Source organism: Mustela nigripes, chromosome 6 (assembly GCF_022355385.1).
Source record: "Mustela nigripes isolate SB6536 chromosome 6, MUSNIG.SB6536, whole genome shotgun sequence".
In the NCBI taxonomy this organism is placed as follows: domain Eukaryota; kingdom Metazoa; phylum Chordata; class Mammalia; order Carnivora; family Mustelidae; genus Mustela; species Mustela nigripes.
In genome coordinates, this window is record NC_081562.1 from 20,985,863 (window position 1) to 21,003,694 (window position 17,832).

Here is a 17,832-nt window from a genome sequence, read left to right on the forward strand (position 1 = left end):
TAATGTATTTTTCAGGACTTTATGAAAGTGATATTCATAAATTTCCATCTCCTATTCTTTGTTATTTCTTTGTCTGTACCTGATAGAATTTAAAGATTGTAATGTTTGTTTTGATTTTTATTAGAGGGCTGTCTTGTACTTCTATTCTCCTAATTTTTAAGTTACTTACATATACATAAAATATTCTTTTACTACCAAAACAACTCTTATTTTGGGAGGTAAAATTCTTAGTCATCAAGATTTTATTAACCCTTTTATGTACATATTACTTTTCTCAGTTTTTGCTACAGAGAAACCTAATAATCCTGATCTTTTATTTTTCTTCCAAAAAAATCTACATAGGTATAGATATATCTATGTCTTTATGACTGATGTCTATCTTAAAATATTTAATTGGTCTTTAGTGTTTTCATAGTCTTTATTTTATCATTTTAAGGATAGGTTTTAGCCACTATTTTATAACAAATTTTTGATGAAAGGACTTTTTTTTGTGGTAGCATTTTCTGGGGTTCTTTGTAGTGGAGATATGCCAGGTAGTTGAGCATTCAGTGAAGGTTGACCAGCAGTACTATTTGTAACTGAAACTTCGAATGTTGTTCTACCAGTGGAGGGTCTTGATAGAAACCTTTTAGACAATTTGCTTTTGACATTCTTTTCTGAATGTTTTGCTCCTACATTCTAGGCAGATTAAAAGCTCTTGTAGGCTTATAAAAGCTCTTAAAGGCTGCTCCCTTGAGAAAGTCTCCCTTGGAAAATGAATAAATCTCATTCGGGGCTATAATAAAATAAATCAGTTTTGTGCATTTTTTCAGCGAAATACCTGTCATTCGTTTTACAGGAGATAGTTGTAATCATTGGATGTATTTTAGTGATGCAACCAAAACAAAAAATGGATGGGCCAACGAGTTGTTACATGAATTTGAGTGCAACGTTGAAATGCTTAAGCAGGCTGTAAAGGATCATAATGTAGGTTCACCTCCTAAATCCCCAACACATGCCTCTCCCCAGCACACACAAACAGGTATTTTACCTATAACAACATTATGGCATTCCTCTGGTATTAAGTGTCTGTGCCTGTGTGTGTGTTTGTGTGTATGTGTGATCATAGTATGATATTTTCTGTGGATAAATTAATATTTAATAATTAATATCTAATAATTAACATTTAATAATTAATAATTGATATCTAAAAGTTCTGAACCTTATCCAGACCATAGAATTATGGACCAAAGCACTTTTAAAATTAATATGATCAATAAGAATAATATCCAGATGGAATCTTTAAGACTGTTAAATGGCTAATAGTTCTCTTTTTTAAACAAGAATTTCAGGTAAAAGTTATTTTACAAGAATATCTTAAATGTGATGTAAGTATGACTATTGTTTAAGGAATACTCACACACAATAAAGAGGAATCATTGCAATAACTTATATTCCATCAGTTTATATATAAAGTATTTTCACATATATTATCTTGTTTGACAAATTGAGTTCATGTCTATTTCTAGTAGCTGTTTTAATAATTAAAAAGTGATTGTTATAAAAATAATTTTGCAATAAATTGAAAGGTTTTTTCATTTCCCACAGAGAAAGACTCAGCTCTGAAAGGGACTTCCAGAACATCTTCAGTATTATCTCAACAGTCCAAAGCTAAGTTAATGTCTAGCTCTGTTGTTGTTAGACTTGCAGATTTCAATATATACCAGGTATGCCTTGTGTTTTAATTAGATCTTCTGATAAATACCTTCTGCAAGAATCTCTTATAAACTCATGTCACCATTTTATTTAATAAAAGTATCTTGAACAGGGGCACCTGGGTTTGATCTCAGCTCATATCTTGATCTCAGGGTCATGAGTTTAAACCTTGCATTGGGCTCCATGCTGGGTGTGAAGCCTACTTAAAAAGAAAAAAAACAAACAAAAACCCCTCATCCTGACCAGTTTTATGAAATAGTTAAACTAGAAAAGATAGAAAATGTCAGTTCATTAATTTTTGTTTATATGGTTATGCAGAATTAACCAAACTGTGAGGTTAAGAGCATAGTCCTGCAGACTGCCAAATCCTCACAAGACTTCTGACAGCAACTGCAAGTTCAGGAGTCTACCCTAAACTACCTGTGGATTCAAAAATTAGAGTAACTCAAGCTGTCATCATCAAGACAGCATGGTACTGGCACAAAAACAGACACATAGATCAATGGAACAGAATAGAGAGCCCAGAAATAGACCCTCAACTCTATGGTCAACTAATCTTCGACAAAGCAGGAAAGAATGTCCAATGGAAAAAAGACAGCCTCTTCAATAAATGGTGTTGGGAAAATTGGACAGCCAAATGCAGAAAAATGAAATTGGACCATTTCCTTAAACCACACACAAAAATAGACTCAAAATGGATGAAGGACCTCAATGTGAGAAAGGAATCCATCAAAATCCTTGAGGAGAACACAGGCAGCAACCTCTTCGACCTCAGTCGCAGCAGCATCTTCTTAGGAACATCGCCAAAGGCAAGGGAAGCAAGGGCAAAAATTAACTATTGGGATTTTATAAGATCAAAAGCTTTGGCACAGCAAAGGAAACAGTTAACAAAACCAAAAGACAACTGACAGAATGGGAGAAGATATTTGCAAACGACATACCAGATAAAGGGCTAGTGTCCAAAGTCTATAAAGAACTTAGCAAACTCAGTACCCAAAGAACAAATAATCCAATCAGGAAATGGGCAGAGGACATGAACAGACATTTCTGCAAAGAAGACATCCAAATGGCCAACAGACACATGAAAAAGTGTTCCATATCACTTGGCATCAGGGAAATACAAATCAAAACCACAATGAGATATCACCTCACACCAGTCAGAATGGCTAAAATTAACAAGTCAGGAAATGACAGATGCTGGCGAGGATGCGGAGAAAGGGGAACCCTCCTCCACTGTTGGTGGGAATGCAAGCTGGTGCAACCATGCTGGAAAACAGCATGGAGGTTCCTCAAAATGTTGAAAATAGAACTACCCTATGACCCAGCAATTGCACTACTGGGTATTTACCCTAAAGATACAAATGTAGTGATCCAAAGGGGCACGTGCACCCAAATGTTTATAGCAGCAATGTCCACAATAGCCAAACTATGGAAAGAACCTAGATGTCCATCAACAGATGAATGGATAAAGAAGATGTGGTATATATACACAATGGAGTACTAGCAGCCATCAAAAGAAATGAAATCTTGCCATTTGCGACAATGTGGATGGAACTAGAGCGTATCATGCTTAGCAAAATAAGTCAAGCGGAGAAAGACAACTATCATATGATCTCCCTGATATGAGGAAATGGAGATGCAACATGGGGGTTTAAGGGAGTAGGAGAAGAATAAATGAAACAAGATGGGATTGGGAGGGAGACAAACCATAAGTGACTCTTAATCTCACAAAACAAACAGGTTTGCTCGGGGGAGGGGGGTTGGAAGAAGGGGGTGGGGTTATGGACATTGGGGAGGGTATGTGCTATGGTGAGTGCTGTAAAGTGTGTAAACCTGGCGATTCACAGACCTGTACTCCTGGGGATAAAAATACATTACATGTTTATAAAAAATAAAAAACTAAAAAAATTAATCCAATAAATATCTTTTGGATGAAAAAAAAAGAATTAGAGTAACTCAAAGAACTCACTGAAATGAATTATACTAAGAAACACATTTATACTAAGAATTACATTTATTACAGGGAAAGAATATAAATTGGATTTAGCCATAGAAAGAGAACCTGAATTGACTAGGAGGGTTCCAAGTATGAAACTCCTTGTCCTCAGGACATGATAGCTTCCTGGCATGGATATGTAATAATATGCATTAAGTATTATCCTTGTAGATGAACTCAATCTCTATGTGGATTAATACCAGGTTACCCAAAGTCCTCACCTTCTAAAGCCTACTAAGACTGTCAGGTCTGGCCAGCCCCACTCTTAATCACTGTAAGCACAAACTATCAGTTGAATTTAGAATTATCTCCCAGAAGCAGGGATAAAGGTCATACCTCTCTTTGAAGGCCAAATTCCTTATTACACAATGCTCTTAGTGGAAGAAACTAAAATACTTTTTTTTGTCTTTTTTTTCTTTCTTTCTTTGTTTTTTAAAAGATTTTATTTATTTATTTGATAGAGATCACAAGTAGGCAGAGAGGCAAGCAGAGAGATGGGGGAGAAGCAGGCCCCCTGCTGAGCAGAGAGCCCGATGCGGGACTCTATCCCAGGACCCTGAGATCATGGCCTGAGCTGAAGGCAGAGGCTTAACCCACTGAACCACCCAGGCACCCTAAAATACTTTTTTTTTTTTGTCTTATTGAACTCTCAAGTATTGGCTATTTTATGAATATATCTTCATAGCTAACTTTATATTGTCCCATTTATATTGTTCAGGCTGTCATAAAACATGGTCTAATATTACAATTCTTAATACCAACAACAGAATGTATAACATTCTTATTAAATAAATGATTTCAGATATGTGTTGTCATGTGTGAATTGTCATGGTTTATTCTGATATATAAATTTATTTTTATGTTACTCAGTGGTTTTCATCTGGGGCTGATTTTACCCCCTGGGGACATTTATTTGGCCATTTCTGAAAACAGTTTTGGCTGTCACAGCCAGAAGGGGTTGCTGCTGACAAATAGTGAGTAGAGACCAGTGATGTTGCTAAACATTTTAACAAGGCACTGGGCCTTGTTAGCAGTGCCCACAACAAACTTTTATCAAACTCAGCACCCAAAGAGCAAATAATCTAGTCAAGAAATGGGCAGAAGATATAAACAGACATTGCTCCAAAGAAGACCTCAGATGGCCGGGAGACACATGAAAAAATGCTCCACATTACTCAGCATCAGGGAAATACAGACCAAAACCACAATGAGATACCACCTTACACCAGTCAGAATGGCTAAAATTAAGACAGGAAACAAAAAATGTTGGCAAGGATGTGGAGAAAGGGGAACCCTCTTAATACTGTTGGTGGGAATGCAAGCTGCTATAGCCACCCTGGAAAACAGTATAGAGGTTCCTCAAGAAGTTAAAGAGAGAGCTACCGTATGTCCCAGCAATTGCACTATTCGGTATTTACCACAAAGATAGAAATGTGGTCTGATCCGAAGGGGCACAGCAATGTTCATAGCAACAGTGTCCACAGTAGCCAAATGGTTGAAAGAGCCAAGATGTCCGTCGACAGATGAGAGGATAAAGAAGAGGTGGTATATATATATAGTGGACTATTACTCAGCCATCAGGATGAATATTTACCAATTACATTGAGGTAGATGGAACTGGAGGGTATTATGCTGAGGGAAATAAGTCAGGAAATGGCAATTACATGTTTTCACTCGCATGTGGAATATAAGAAGTATATAAGAAATAGAGCAGAGGATTATAGGGAAAGGAGGGAATACTGAATGAGAAGCTATCAGAGAGTGAGACAAACCATGAGAGACTTAACTTTAAGAAACAAACAGGGTTGCTGGATGGAAGATGGATGGGGGGATGGGTTATTAGGTGATGGGCATTAGGGAGGGCATGTGTTGTGACGAGCGCTGAGTGTTATACACAACTGATGGATTATTGAACTCCGCCTATGAAATTAATGGTGTACTATATGTTGGATAATTGAATTAAATTAAAAATGAGGTATAATTGACATAACATTAGTTTTAAGTGTGCAACATAATATTTTGATGCGTTTCACTATTAAGTGTCACATTCACTGGCATGTTTATTCACGGAGTTGTACAGCCATCACCACATCATCACCATTATCTATCTCCATAATTTTTTTTTTATTATCCCAGCTTGAAACTTTGTATATGGCTACATTATTTTTCATAATAATAAATTATAATAAAGTATTAATGTAAATACACACCAGGGAAGCGGTCTGTTCTTATGGTCCTGCATCTGTGTTCTGACTATTCCATTTACTTCTGTTATAGAAATACTCTGATATTTTATGGCTCAAAATAAGTTTGCAAGGGCGATTTTAAAGAGTTGATATGATAAGCCTTTATAAGAGCCTTTAAGAGGTTATAGTTTTTCAAATAGCTGATTGGTATTACCAAAAATAATTTAATGTGAAGTTAAAAATAAAGTTTGCATTGGAAATTAACAAATTATTTGAAGTAGTTTTAGGAGTTTGAAGTGATGTTCACATGGCATAAATTGTTTGGAAAGGGCTTTTATTCAGTGTACTTCAGTGTGTTTAATTATTTGTTTTCAGGTCTCTACAGCAGATCAATGTCGTTCTTCCCCCAAGAGTATGATTTCTTGCAATAAGAAATCCCTGTATCTTCCACAAGAAATGTCAGCTGTCTATATAGAATTCACAGAATATTACTATCCCGATGGAAAAGATTTTCCAAGTAAGGGAGTTTCCTGCTTTTTTATTACTTGTCCATTACTTAGGAAGTTGTTTTTTTCTTCCTAAGGTTTTGATTTATTTTTATTTTATTTTTTTTAAAGATTTTATTTATTTGACAGAGATCACAAGTAGTCAGAGAGGCAGGCAGGGAGAGAGGAGAAAGCAGGCTGCTCGCTGAGCAGAGAGCCTGATGCAGAGCTCAATCCCAGGACCCTGAAACCATGACCTGAGCCAAAGGCAGAGGCTTTAACCCACTGAGCTACCCAGGCGCCACAGGTTTTGAGTTTTATAAGCGTGAAGAAAGAAACAAAAGTCCCTTGTTCTTTACTTGTCTTTGTACTTAGTATATAACTGTAGTATAGCATTTTTTTTTAAAGGTTTTATTAGAGTGGGTGAGAGAGTGAAAAAGAGAGAACACAACTGGGGGAATAGCAGACTCCCTGCTGAACAGGGAGCCTCACACAGGGCTTGATCCTAAAACCCTGAGATCATGACCTAAGCAGAAGGTAGAGGCTTAATAGACTGAGGCATCTAGGCGCCTGTATAGTATAGCATTTTTTACATATTCTGATTATTCATATTTTGTTCTCTTACTAGCTTACAGTATCCTTTAAAAAAAATCTTCTTAAACAATATTTTATTTATTTGAGAGAGAGAAAGAGAGTGTTAAGGATTTCATGAGCAGGGGGGATGGGGTAGAGGGAGAGGAGAAGTTGACTCCCCACTGAGAAAGGAGCCTGAGGCAAGGCAGGGTTTGAAGGACCAGAAGATCATGACCTGAGCTGAACGCAGACACTTAATCAACTGAGCCACCCGGTGCATGAGGTTATACCATCCTTGATGTTGGGAATCATGTAGAACTCATGCTTCATTTTATCCCAGAGGTTTGACTCATTTCTTTACTTAATAGCTATTAAATGAAAGAATTTAGCAAAGTTAGGTTATTTGCAGAATAAGGTCATTTTTTTCCCTTTAGTAAAATCCTATTTATATTTCAGCTATATAAAACTCTGTATTTGCCCTCCCCGCCCCAAGATTGTATTTATCTGAGAGAGAGGGAAAGAGGGAGAGAGAGATCACAAACAGCGGGGAGAAGCAGACACCCCACTGAGCAGGGAGCCAGATGGGGACTTGATCCTACTGGGATCATGATCTGAAGACAGATGCTTAACTGACTGAGCCACCCAGGCACCCGAAACTCTATATTTCATTGAAAAATTAACAATGGAGTTATTCTTTTCGCTATAGAGAAATACTTTTTTTTTTGCTGTTTTTTTGTGCACAGCTATATACTTTGGATAACCTTTGGCCCTTGTCTTTAGTTAGAAACAAGTTATGTGAATTTTTATTTGTAAGCTATTTGGGGGTACTAAAGTTAAAATAATGATATGTTTGTATTCTTTGAATGGCAAATTTCTATACTATTGTCTCAGATCATCCAGGAATTCCGCAAACTAAAATTTGCCTTTGTTTATGTGATACCTTTTTGTTTAACTGTATAACCATTAATCCTTGTTTGTGCCAAAGTTTTGGGATCTAATTTTTACCATCTTCATGCTTTTCAGCAGTCTTTTGTGTATTCTCATTTGTTTCTCTTTTCTACCTTCCTGACTAAAACAAGGAAATTATGACATTTGCTCAGCACTTTAGTAAGATGGCACAGCTGAAACTCAAGCATGTGTCTTCCCCCCATTTTCCAACTATATTACACTGCCTTCCTAGGATATTTACAACCATTTGTCTACCCATGATTTCCAGCCCTCCTCACCTCTCACAAATAATTGTTTTCTTTAAGTAGTACAAGGATTTCTGATTTCTAATCTAGGCTTATTTATTTCTATCAGTTTTGTTAACATGTGCCAAAGGACTATAATCTCATTTTATAATACATGTATTTTTTCTGATAAAAATATAAAGTTCTTTCTCAGCAATTTAAACCATAGCCCCATAGATTCTTAGGAGTGGATTTGCTAGGTTATGTTTAACTGTGTTTAATTTAACTGTTCATTATTCAAAAGTTTCAAGCATACACAAAAATAGAGTATGTTCATTCCTCATGTACAAAGATCCATTTTCAGCCCTGATATTTATCTCTTTGTTAAGCTACCCAACTTTAAAAATACATCACTTTTTAAATATTGTAAATGTAATATATTTTTTTAATGCCAAAAATAATAAACTGCTCCCAAGGCTACAATTTAGAGATGACTTCTGCTAAAACATGAGTGTATGAATTTGTTAGGGCTGTTATAACAAAGTACCATAGATTGGGTGATTTTTTTAAAGATTTTATTTATTATTTATTTGACACAGAGAGAGAGATCAGAAGCAGGCAGAGAAAGAAGGTAAACAGGCTCTCGAGCCCAATGTGGGGCTCCATCACAGGACCCTGAGAACATGACCTGAGCCGAAGGCAGAGGTCTAACCCACTGAGCCACCCAGGTGCCCCAGTTGGGTGATTTAAACAAAAGAAATGTATTTCCTCATAATTCTTAAGGCTAGAAGTTCTAGATCAAGTGTCAGCAAGGTCATTTCTTCAAAGACCTCTTCTTGGCTTAAAGATTTCTGTCTTTTCACATGGTCTTTCCTCAGTGTGTTTCCTAATGATACTGATCATACTGGACTGGGCCCACCCATGTGAACTCATTTTTACTATGATTGCCTTTTTAAAAGTTCTGTCTCCAAATATAGTCATATTATGAGATACCCTGAGTTAGAACTTTATTACCATATCAATTTTGAGGGGACACAGTTCAGACCATAACGATAAGTATCGTGTTCCTAGTCCTGTTCTTAATATATGTGTTTCTTTTATATATTTTATTTTTATCCTGTCCTTTCCCCTTGATGTGAGCATATTCCAGGTTTCTACAGGTTTATTTTACATACTTCTAATAACTGTATAATAGCCTATTTCACTAGTCCCCTGTTAGATACCGTGTGGATTTTTCTACTGCTTAGTACACCAGATTTCTTTCTCTGTCCCAGATCTGCAGAGCCCAGGTTCTTCTTTCCTTTTTTCCTGTAGCCTTGGGGACTACATTTACTCCCGAGTCCTCTCTGTAGATGTCATCTTTCAGTGTATACTTGAGAGTGCTTCTTCTTACCTTCTAGAGAGCAATGTGATCTCCTTAACATCCCACTGCCTTTCTATTTGCAAATACAATCACCTCCACATCCCAATTGGCTGTATCTGTTGGACTTGAATTGCAGTTTTTCTGCCTATTTGTCTGTCTTGAATAAAAACCTACAGACTTTTTGTTACTTTGTGCTTAGCACCATACACAAAATGTAGTTGGTGTTCAGTGAATCTTTGTTGAAAGAAAATGAAGGAATGAATGAATAAATGAATGAATGGAATGCCAAAAATGTCCTATTCAGGACATAATTATAATGTTGTCTCTTTAGTAATATACCATGGGCTTATTTTCCTAAATTATTATTGTCAAAAAGTTCTAGATATGCATGCTATTTGCTTTACTAAATGTAAGTAGGTCTGAATGTTTAGAATAAAAGATTTTTTATAAATAAGAAATGCTCTAAAATATAAAGATGCTCTGAAAATAATAATGGCTTTTAGGGTATAAAAAAGGGATTTCAGGAAGTGATGTATACTATAATTGTGAATATTTATTTAATATAAATTAGCACGAATACATTTATCCAACCCCTGAGCATTCTAATATTGGGGGGGGCACTATGAAAAAGTATATATTCTTTTTATTATTTACTAGCTACTTGAGCTTTTACTTTGCACTAAGCACTATTCTAGGGTTAGGGTTAAGTGGGGAATAAAAGTACATGGCCTCTCAAGGAGATCTGCCTCGTTTACCACTTTCATAAGTCATTGGTTCTCTTATTTTAGAAGGTTTGGATTGTATGCATATGGTAAAAGTCCTTACAGAACTATCTGATTAAGGACCAAAACTTTGATGTGATACTTCATCAAGAAGGTAAGATTTTTTTAAAGTTTGCTTCTTGGTGACTATAACATTAGGAAAAGAGATCTAAACAGTAATTGTATTCATACAGATAGTTTAAGTAATATATTTTCAGTTAGTGAAACATAGAAAAATCTTGTTTTATCTACCTAAAAATGTTTCCTATCATCCACTTGTCACTTTGGTTTTTTTTAATAAAATTTCAAAACCATATTATCTTAATTTAAAAAGAATAAATGTTGTTAAAAATGTTTTCTCTCAGGGAAGATTTAGACTAATTAAAAAAACTTTTTTTCTCCACAGTTCCATCTGCCAACCTTTATAGCCAACTGAATGCACTACAGTTTACTGTGGATGAAAGAAGTATTCTGTGGTTAAATCAATTTCTCTTGGATTTAAAACAGAGTCTTAATCAATTTATGGCTGTATACAAGTTGAATGACAGTTCAAAATCTGATGAGCATGTTGATATTCGAGTTGATGGCTTAATGCTAAAGGTACCATATAAACAAGTGGCTGTAACAACAAAACTATTTTTCTTTTCTTTTTTTATTAAAGATTTATTTATTTACTTGAGACAGAGGTGAGGGCAGTGTCAGAGAGTCTCAAGCTGACTTTGCACTGGGTGCAGAGCCCAGTGTGGGGCCTGAGCTCATGACCCTGAGGTTAGGACCTGAATCGAAATGAAGAGTTGGATGCTTAATGGACTGTGCCACCCAGGCACCCCACAAAACTGTTTTTAGAGAAATTAATAGCTTTAGAATTTCCAGGATTTAAGATGGGTGCTCAAATATAAATCGACTTTATTGTAATCTTAATTTTGATTTTGAAATTTCAGTTTTGATTTTCATTTAAAAAAGCTTTAAGAGGGGCGCCTGGGTGGCTCAGTGGGTTAAGCCGCTGCCTTCGGCTCAGGTCATGATCTCAGGGTCCTGGGATCGAGTCCCATATCGGGCTCTCTGCTCAGCAGGGAGCCTGCTTCCTCCTCTCTCTCTCTCTCTCTGCCTGCCTCTCTACCTACTTGTGATCTCTCTCTGTCAAATAAATAAATAAAATATTTAAAAAAAAAAAAAAAAAAAAAAAAAAAAGCTTTAAGAGACTGTTTTCCCCCTTCTTTCTCTATCTTCTTTTATTTTATTTTGTCACTGCTCATCCATTTGGTGGTAAGCCAAAATAAAATTTAAATCTGTGATTTTTTTTTCCCTACTTCTTACCAGACTGGATAAAAATTTTCTTTCAAAAGTGGTAATTAATATAATAAAACTAGTAAGTTAGATCTGTTTAATTTTTTCACAGTCATTCTGCTACTGATACCCAAAGATAATAGAAAGTTGCTTTGTATTACAGCCAAGTAGTTGATAATCTGATTCCCATGGATATCTCAGTTCTACAGGAGGGAAGTTTTTTTAAACAAAACAGCTAGTATAGTATAGTAAATAGGATAAGACTTGGACATGTATGAAAAATTTCAGTTTCTAGTTGTGTTGCTTATACTCTATATTTCTATATCCTTAATTTCTTTTCTTAAAGATATATTTCTATACCTTTAATTTTATTCTTAAAATGAGGTTATGAATAAAACTCATACATCACAGAAATGTTTTAAAGATCTTTTCAAAGATCTTACTGTATTCAGTATAAAAAACACATTTTTTAACACTTACAGTTATACTGAGACAGTTTTGTAATGATCTTTACACTTTCTCAGTTTGCACAGTTTTAAAACCAGTCCCTTTGAACTCTTTGAGGTGAATATTTTGAGGACTGAGGTTAATTATTTCTGAAAAATTATTTTAGCAAATAGTTTGGCCTATCCTTTTATGTTTATTTTCTTAATAGTTTTATCCCCAAAAAAGTCATTCTAATGACCTCTCTCTAGTCATTCTGTTTACCCATCTGGTCATCCTCCAAATCTCTTGGATTTAAAATAACCTAAGAAAAAATTCCTTTTTCCAAGCTTAGCACTTACATACTTAGGGTATAGTAAGCTTTTAGTAATACTTATTTAATTTAGTTTCACTTTTTTGTTTTAACAACAAAAAATTTTATTTGGTTTTGTGATATGTTGTATGCAAATATGCATGTATGTTAGGTCCACTATTCATTATTTATGGTTTTTTGTTTAAGTTTTTTTTTTTTTTTCTTAGTGGTTAATCAGTTAAGTCCCTTTTACTTGCTTTAATAAAAATACTTGGTGGGAGAGAGTTAATATTTTATGTCTGGAGGAAAGTAGTATTTTGAGGGGAAACACTCAAAAGAAGTCCTGAGCTAAATTATGTTTGTGATTATTTTATCTTCAAGACATATATATGGATTTGTAAGTTAGAGTAATGTTTTTTCTCTTATAGTTTGTCATTCCTTCTGAAATGAAATCTGAATGTCATCAAGATCAACCACATGCAGTTTCTATTCAGAGTTCTGAAATGATTGCCACAAATACAAGGCATTGTCCAAATTGTCGACATTCTGATCTAGAAGCTTTGTTTCAGGACTTTAAAGATTGTGATTTTTTCAGTAAAACAAATACCAGCTTCCCCAAATCTGATGACAATTTTAATCTTTTGCACCCAATCTTCCAGAGACATGCCTATGAACAAGATACTAAAATGCATGAAGTTTATAAAGGAAATATTACTCCCAAGTTGAATAAACACACTCTTAAAACTTCTGCTGCCACAGATGTTTGGGCTGTATACTTTTCTCAATTTTGGATTGATTATGAAGGGACAAAGAGTGGAAAAGGGCGACCAATAAATTTTGTAGACTCTTTCCCTCTTTCCATCTGGATTTGCCAACCAACAAGGTATGCAGTGTCACAAAAAGAGCTACAGTCATGTAATCAGGTATCTCTAAATACATCACAGAGTGAATCTAGTGATCTGACTGGCCGACTGAAGCGGAAAAAGCTCTTGAAAGAGTATTACAGTACAGAATCTGAGCCCTTGACAAATGGTAGTCAGAAACCTTCTGATACATTTTTAAGATTTACCTCTTCATCGTCAGATGCAGATGTTCACGTCCTGGTTCACATTCATAGACATGTCAGTATGCAGATCAATCACTACCAGTATCTGCTCTTGCTTTTCCTCCATGAGTCCCTTATTCTGCTTTTGGAGAACTTAAGGAAAGATGTCGAAGCTGTGACGGGCACTCCTGCTAGTCAGGCATCCATTTGTATTGGAATTTTACTTAAAAGTGCAGAAGTGGCCCTTTTGCTACATCCAGTGGATCAAGGAAATACTCTCAAGTCTCCTGTTGCTGAAAGTGTGAGCCCAACAGTTCCTGACTATTTGCCTTCAGAAAATGGAGAACTTTTGTCTTCAAAAAGGAAACAAGTTAGTAGTGGTGTAAATCAAATTAGAAGTGTAACTGCTAATCACATGTCAGACAACAGATCTATGAGTGTTGACCTGAGCCATGTGCCTTTGAAGGATCCTTTGCTTTTTAAATCAGCTAGTGATACAAATCTGCAAAAAGGTATTTCTTTTCCGGATTGTTTATCAGATAAAAATTTAGGGAAGATAAGTGAAGATGAAAGTAGTGGAATTATCTGTAAAAGTGGATCAGGAGAAATTGGATCAGAAACAAGTGACAGAAAGGATTCCTCTTATACAGGTTCAAATGGTGTCTTAAGCCACAGAGAAGATTCAAATTTGCTTTCCTTTGATAATGATGGTAATCAAAACATACTTTCAAACAGTTTAAGTAGTGGAGGACATGAAACCATAGAGTCAGTCTTTAAAGCGGAAGATTTGCTTCCAGAAACAGCTTCAGTCTCTGAGAACCTAGAAATCAATCAAGAAGAAGCACCCACTGTTAGAACATTTACATCTCAGTCATCTTTAAGGTAACATACTTTTGGAATTTGGGGGATTTTTGGCTTTCTATCCATATGTGTGTGGTGGGAGGCATATTTTGTTTTTGGACAGAAAACCTCATGATAAAATAAGGCATTGCTAGAGTTAACACCTAAATATAAATGGGTTTTATATGATGTTTTTCTAATAAATTTCTTAACAGTGGAAAGCCTAAGGACCGTATCCCACCCAGTGTGGCTCCACTCTGTGTTTCTTATAAGAACATGAAGAGAAGCTCCTCACAGACTTCATTAGATACCATTTCACTTGACAGTATGATATTGGAAGAACAGTTGTTGGAAAGTGATGGAAGTGATACTCATATATTTTTGGAAAAAGGTAAAGCAATACAAGTTTAAGAATTCATAATAAATATACAAATCTTAGAAGTGATGTTTAAGTATTTTTAATTCTATCCAATAATAACTTATAGCCCCCCCAAAACTTATTTTATTTATACACAAACATACCTATATACTACAATGTACAAGTACTATGTACTACAAAAAGTATTGTACCTAACTTTCTAATGGTTGTTCTGTTGCTTCTTTTTTATGGCCACATCCAGCAGTTATTTATATATAGTCATTTAGAGCATAAAGCAAACCACATGAATGCTATTAGCCTCTTGTCATAGAGACTCCTTTATGTGAAATTTTGGTCAGATGGGCTTAATTTGCTTGATGAATTCTCAATTATTTTCGTCCTGTGACTGGAATTTTTCTAGACTGGATCTGCTCATCTCCATAACAAGTATTCTGTCACGATTATGAATGGTGGAACAACATGATTCCCCCATTTTACTCAGAGGCAACTAATGCCCCAGTAAAGACCACTAGGAATGACTGAGAAAATATTAAATGTATTCCTATTACTAAGACATTGGGGCCTTTGTGAACAGGAATGAAAGGATGGGCCACAGCTAGAGATTAATTGCTAGATACTGAAGTAGAAGAGACCATAAGTAAATACAAATTACTTTGTGAATGAAGGATAGTAAGCCTGTTATTGATGATGTTAAAAACAGCTTAGGGTAAGGAAAGGCTCATAGGTTCACAAACTGAAACTTACAGAAATTAGTATACAGTCAGGAAGAAATAGGGGCAGTTTTTGAAATCAGCTAGATGGACCCAAGAGCCTAAGCTTTTAACCAACCAGTATGTTATACTAGATTCCCAGACTTTGGAAATGATTACCATATGTGTAGAAGAGGTACTGACACGGGTCATAGAACTCTATTCTAGATTCACAGATAGCTCTGTCGCCTAGTTCCCCAGTCCCCTTTATGGCTTAAAATCCTACCTTAGCAGATTTCTGCTTTATGATCAAAATATACTTTAAAAAGAGTGTTCTTATAGAAAATATCCCTCACTGGGGCACCTGGGTGGCTCAGTGGGTTAAGCCTCTGCTTTCAGCTCAGGTCATGATCCCAGGGTCCTGGGATCGAGCCCCACATCAGGCTCTCTGCCCAGGAGGGAGCCTGCTTCCCCCTCTCTCTCTGCCTGCCTCTCTGTCTACTTGTGCTCTCTGTCTGTCAAATAAATAAAATGTTTAAAAAAAAAAAAGAAAATATCCCTCACTGTTCTCAGAAAGCATCAGTGGTTTCCTTATTATTTCTAAAAATTAAATAATAAAAGGGACTGCCACTTAATATAGAAAACATGGAAAATATATACAGACAACTACAATTTGGAAGATAAAATAACCCAAAGTTCCCGCAATTGGAAATACCATCATTTATTCTATGACTCTGTGTATATATTCATATACGTATGTATTTGGTGTCATGCTATATATATATGATTTTTTAACCTGCTTTTTATCATTTTTCATCATTTTCTAATACCATTTAAACTCCTTTGAAAATATTTTTAAAGTCTGTATTAAATTGACATGAAAATGTACCATGACTTCTTTTTTAAAGATTTTATTTCTTTATTTATTGAGAGAACATGCATGTGAGCAGTAGGAGGGGCAAAAGGAAAAGGAGAGGCAGAGACAGAGAATCCCAAGCAGGCTCTAGCCCCAACATGCAGCCCAGCGTGGGGCTCCAGGCTGGCTCGATCTCATGACCCTGAGATCATGACCCCAGCCAAAATGAAGAGTCGGGTATCTAACCACCTGAGCTACTGTGGTACCCCTGTACCATGAGCTTTTAATAATTTCCCTGATCCCTGATGATTTTCTTTATGTCAGAGGAATTCATTTACATTAGGAAAAGACTCTTGTTTTTTTGTTTTGTTTTGTTTTGTTTTTTAAAGATTTTATTTATTTATTTGACAGAGAGATCACAAGTAGGCAGAGAGGCAGGCAGAGAGAGAGGAGGAAGCAGGCTCCCCGCCGAGCAGAGAACCCGATGCGGGACTTGATCCCAGGACCCCGAGATCATGACCCGAGCCGAAGGCAGCGGCTTAACCCACTGAGCCACCCAGGCGCCCAAGACTCTTGTTTTTTTGTGTTCTTTTGTTTTAATTTTATAAGAAATATATGAAAAAATATGTGAATACTTTCTCATTATAAAGAAATCAGTTATTATGGAAATATCTGAAATAAAAATTGAAAGTGTCACTAATACCACCCTTACTCTGCCCTTGATACTGTTCCCCACTCTAGAAATAACTGTCATCAACTTTTTGTATATATATTAACAGACGGTTTTCTGTGTGTTTTTGTATACATATTTGTATGTTTATATATACATACAACACATGTGTGTAGATATGCATGTGTATACATGTTTTGTAATATATATACATATTTATGAACAAACATGTAGTGGGACTGCCTTCCCACCACAGGCTCCTAACTATCTTCCCATTTCTGTTCCTGTCAATTTATAGTTCATTCTTTGTTCTGTAGGCACAGACTCTTAAGAATGTAATTACCACAGTGCCTGGCTAATGCAGTCTAAACCGCGTGACTGTGGATCTCAGGGTCATGAGTTCAAGCCCCACACTGGGTGTAGAGCTTACTTCAGACAAACAAACAAACAAAAATGTAAATACTATCACATTCATCCCCATTTTAATTCTGATAACTTCTCACGGCTTTAAGGCATTAAGTTTAAAAACCGTAACATTACTGACAATGCTCTGCACGATACGGCCCCAGCTTAACTGGTTCTGCTGTTCACCCGTGTGTTTGTTATACTTCAGATGTACTGTAGTACACTTTACTCCTTTAAATGTACTCTTCCCTGTTTCTTCACTATGACAAACTTTTTTCTACCTCAGGATCTTTGTACCTGTGCCTAGAATGCTCTTTTTCACTTTAGTTTATATAGTGTTTCATCAGGGAAGCCTTCTTACCCTCTAAGAGCCCTCTGTGAAATGGGAATTGTATTTATATGTATTTTCCCTGGTGGCTTTAAACATTGTTTTCTTTCAGTAGATGTTTTATAGAGCACCAACTGTGTTTCCAGGCACTGAGTTAGGAGTTGAATGTGTAGTCATAAATGCAGTTGACCCTTGAACAACATGTGTTTGAACTGCGCAGATCCACTATATGTGGATTTTTTTTTTCAATAAATTCAGCACAGTTCTGTAAATGTATTTTCCTTGTGATTTTTAAAATGTTTCTTTTCTTTCACTTTTTTTAATTGTAAGAATACAGTATGTAATATATATAACATGTGACATAGG

At 35.8% G+C, this 17,832-nt stretch overlaps 1 protein-coding gene across 3 annotated transcripts in view; it reads left to right on the forward strand.

The window, feature by feature from the left end:
• The window catches only part of BLTP3B (bridge-like lipid transfer protein family member 3B), a 109,986-nt gene that overhangs the window by 58,877 nt on the left and 33,277 nt on the right, over positions 1-17,832 (forward strand). For all 3 annotated transcript variants that reach the window (XM_059402274.1, XM_059402272.1, XM_059402275.1), the window contains 6 exons: positions 839-1,021; positions 1,588-1,706; positions 6,253-6,394; positions 10,638-10,831; positions 12,683-14,181; positions 14,355-14,530. In XM_059402274.1, coding sequence (XP_059258257.1) covers positions 839-1,021; positions 1,588-1,706; positions 6,253-6,394; positions 10,638-10,831; positions 12,683-14,181; positions 14,355-14,530 — 2,313 coding nt within the window. The remainder of the gene's footprint in view (positions 1-838; positions 1,022-1,587; positions 1,707-6,252; positions 6,395-10,637; positions 10,832-12,682; positions 14,182-14,354; positions 14,531-17,832) is intronic.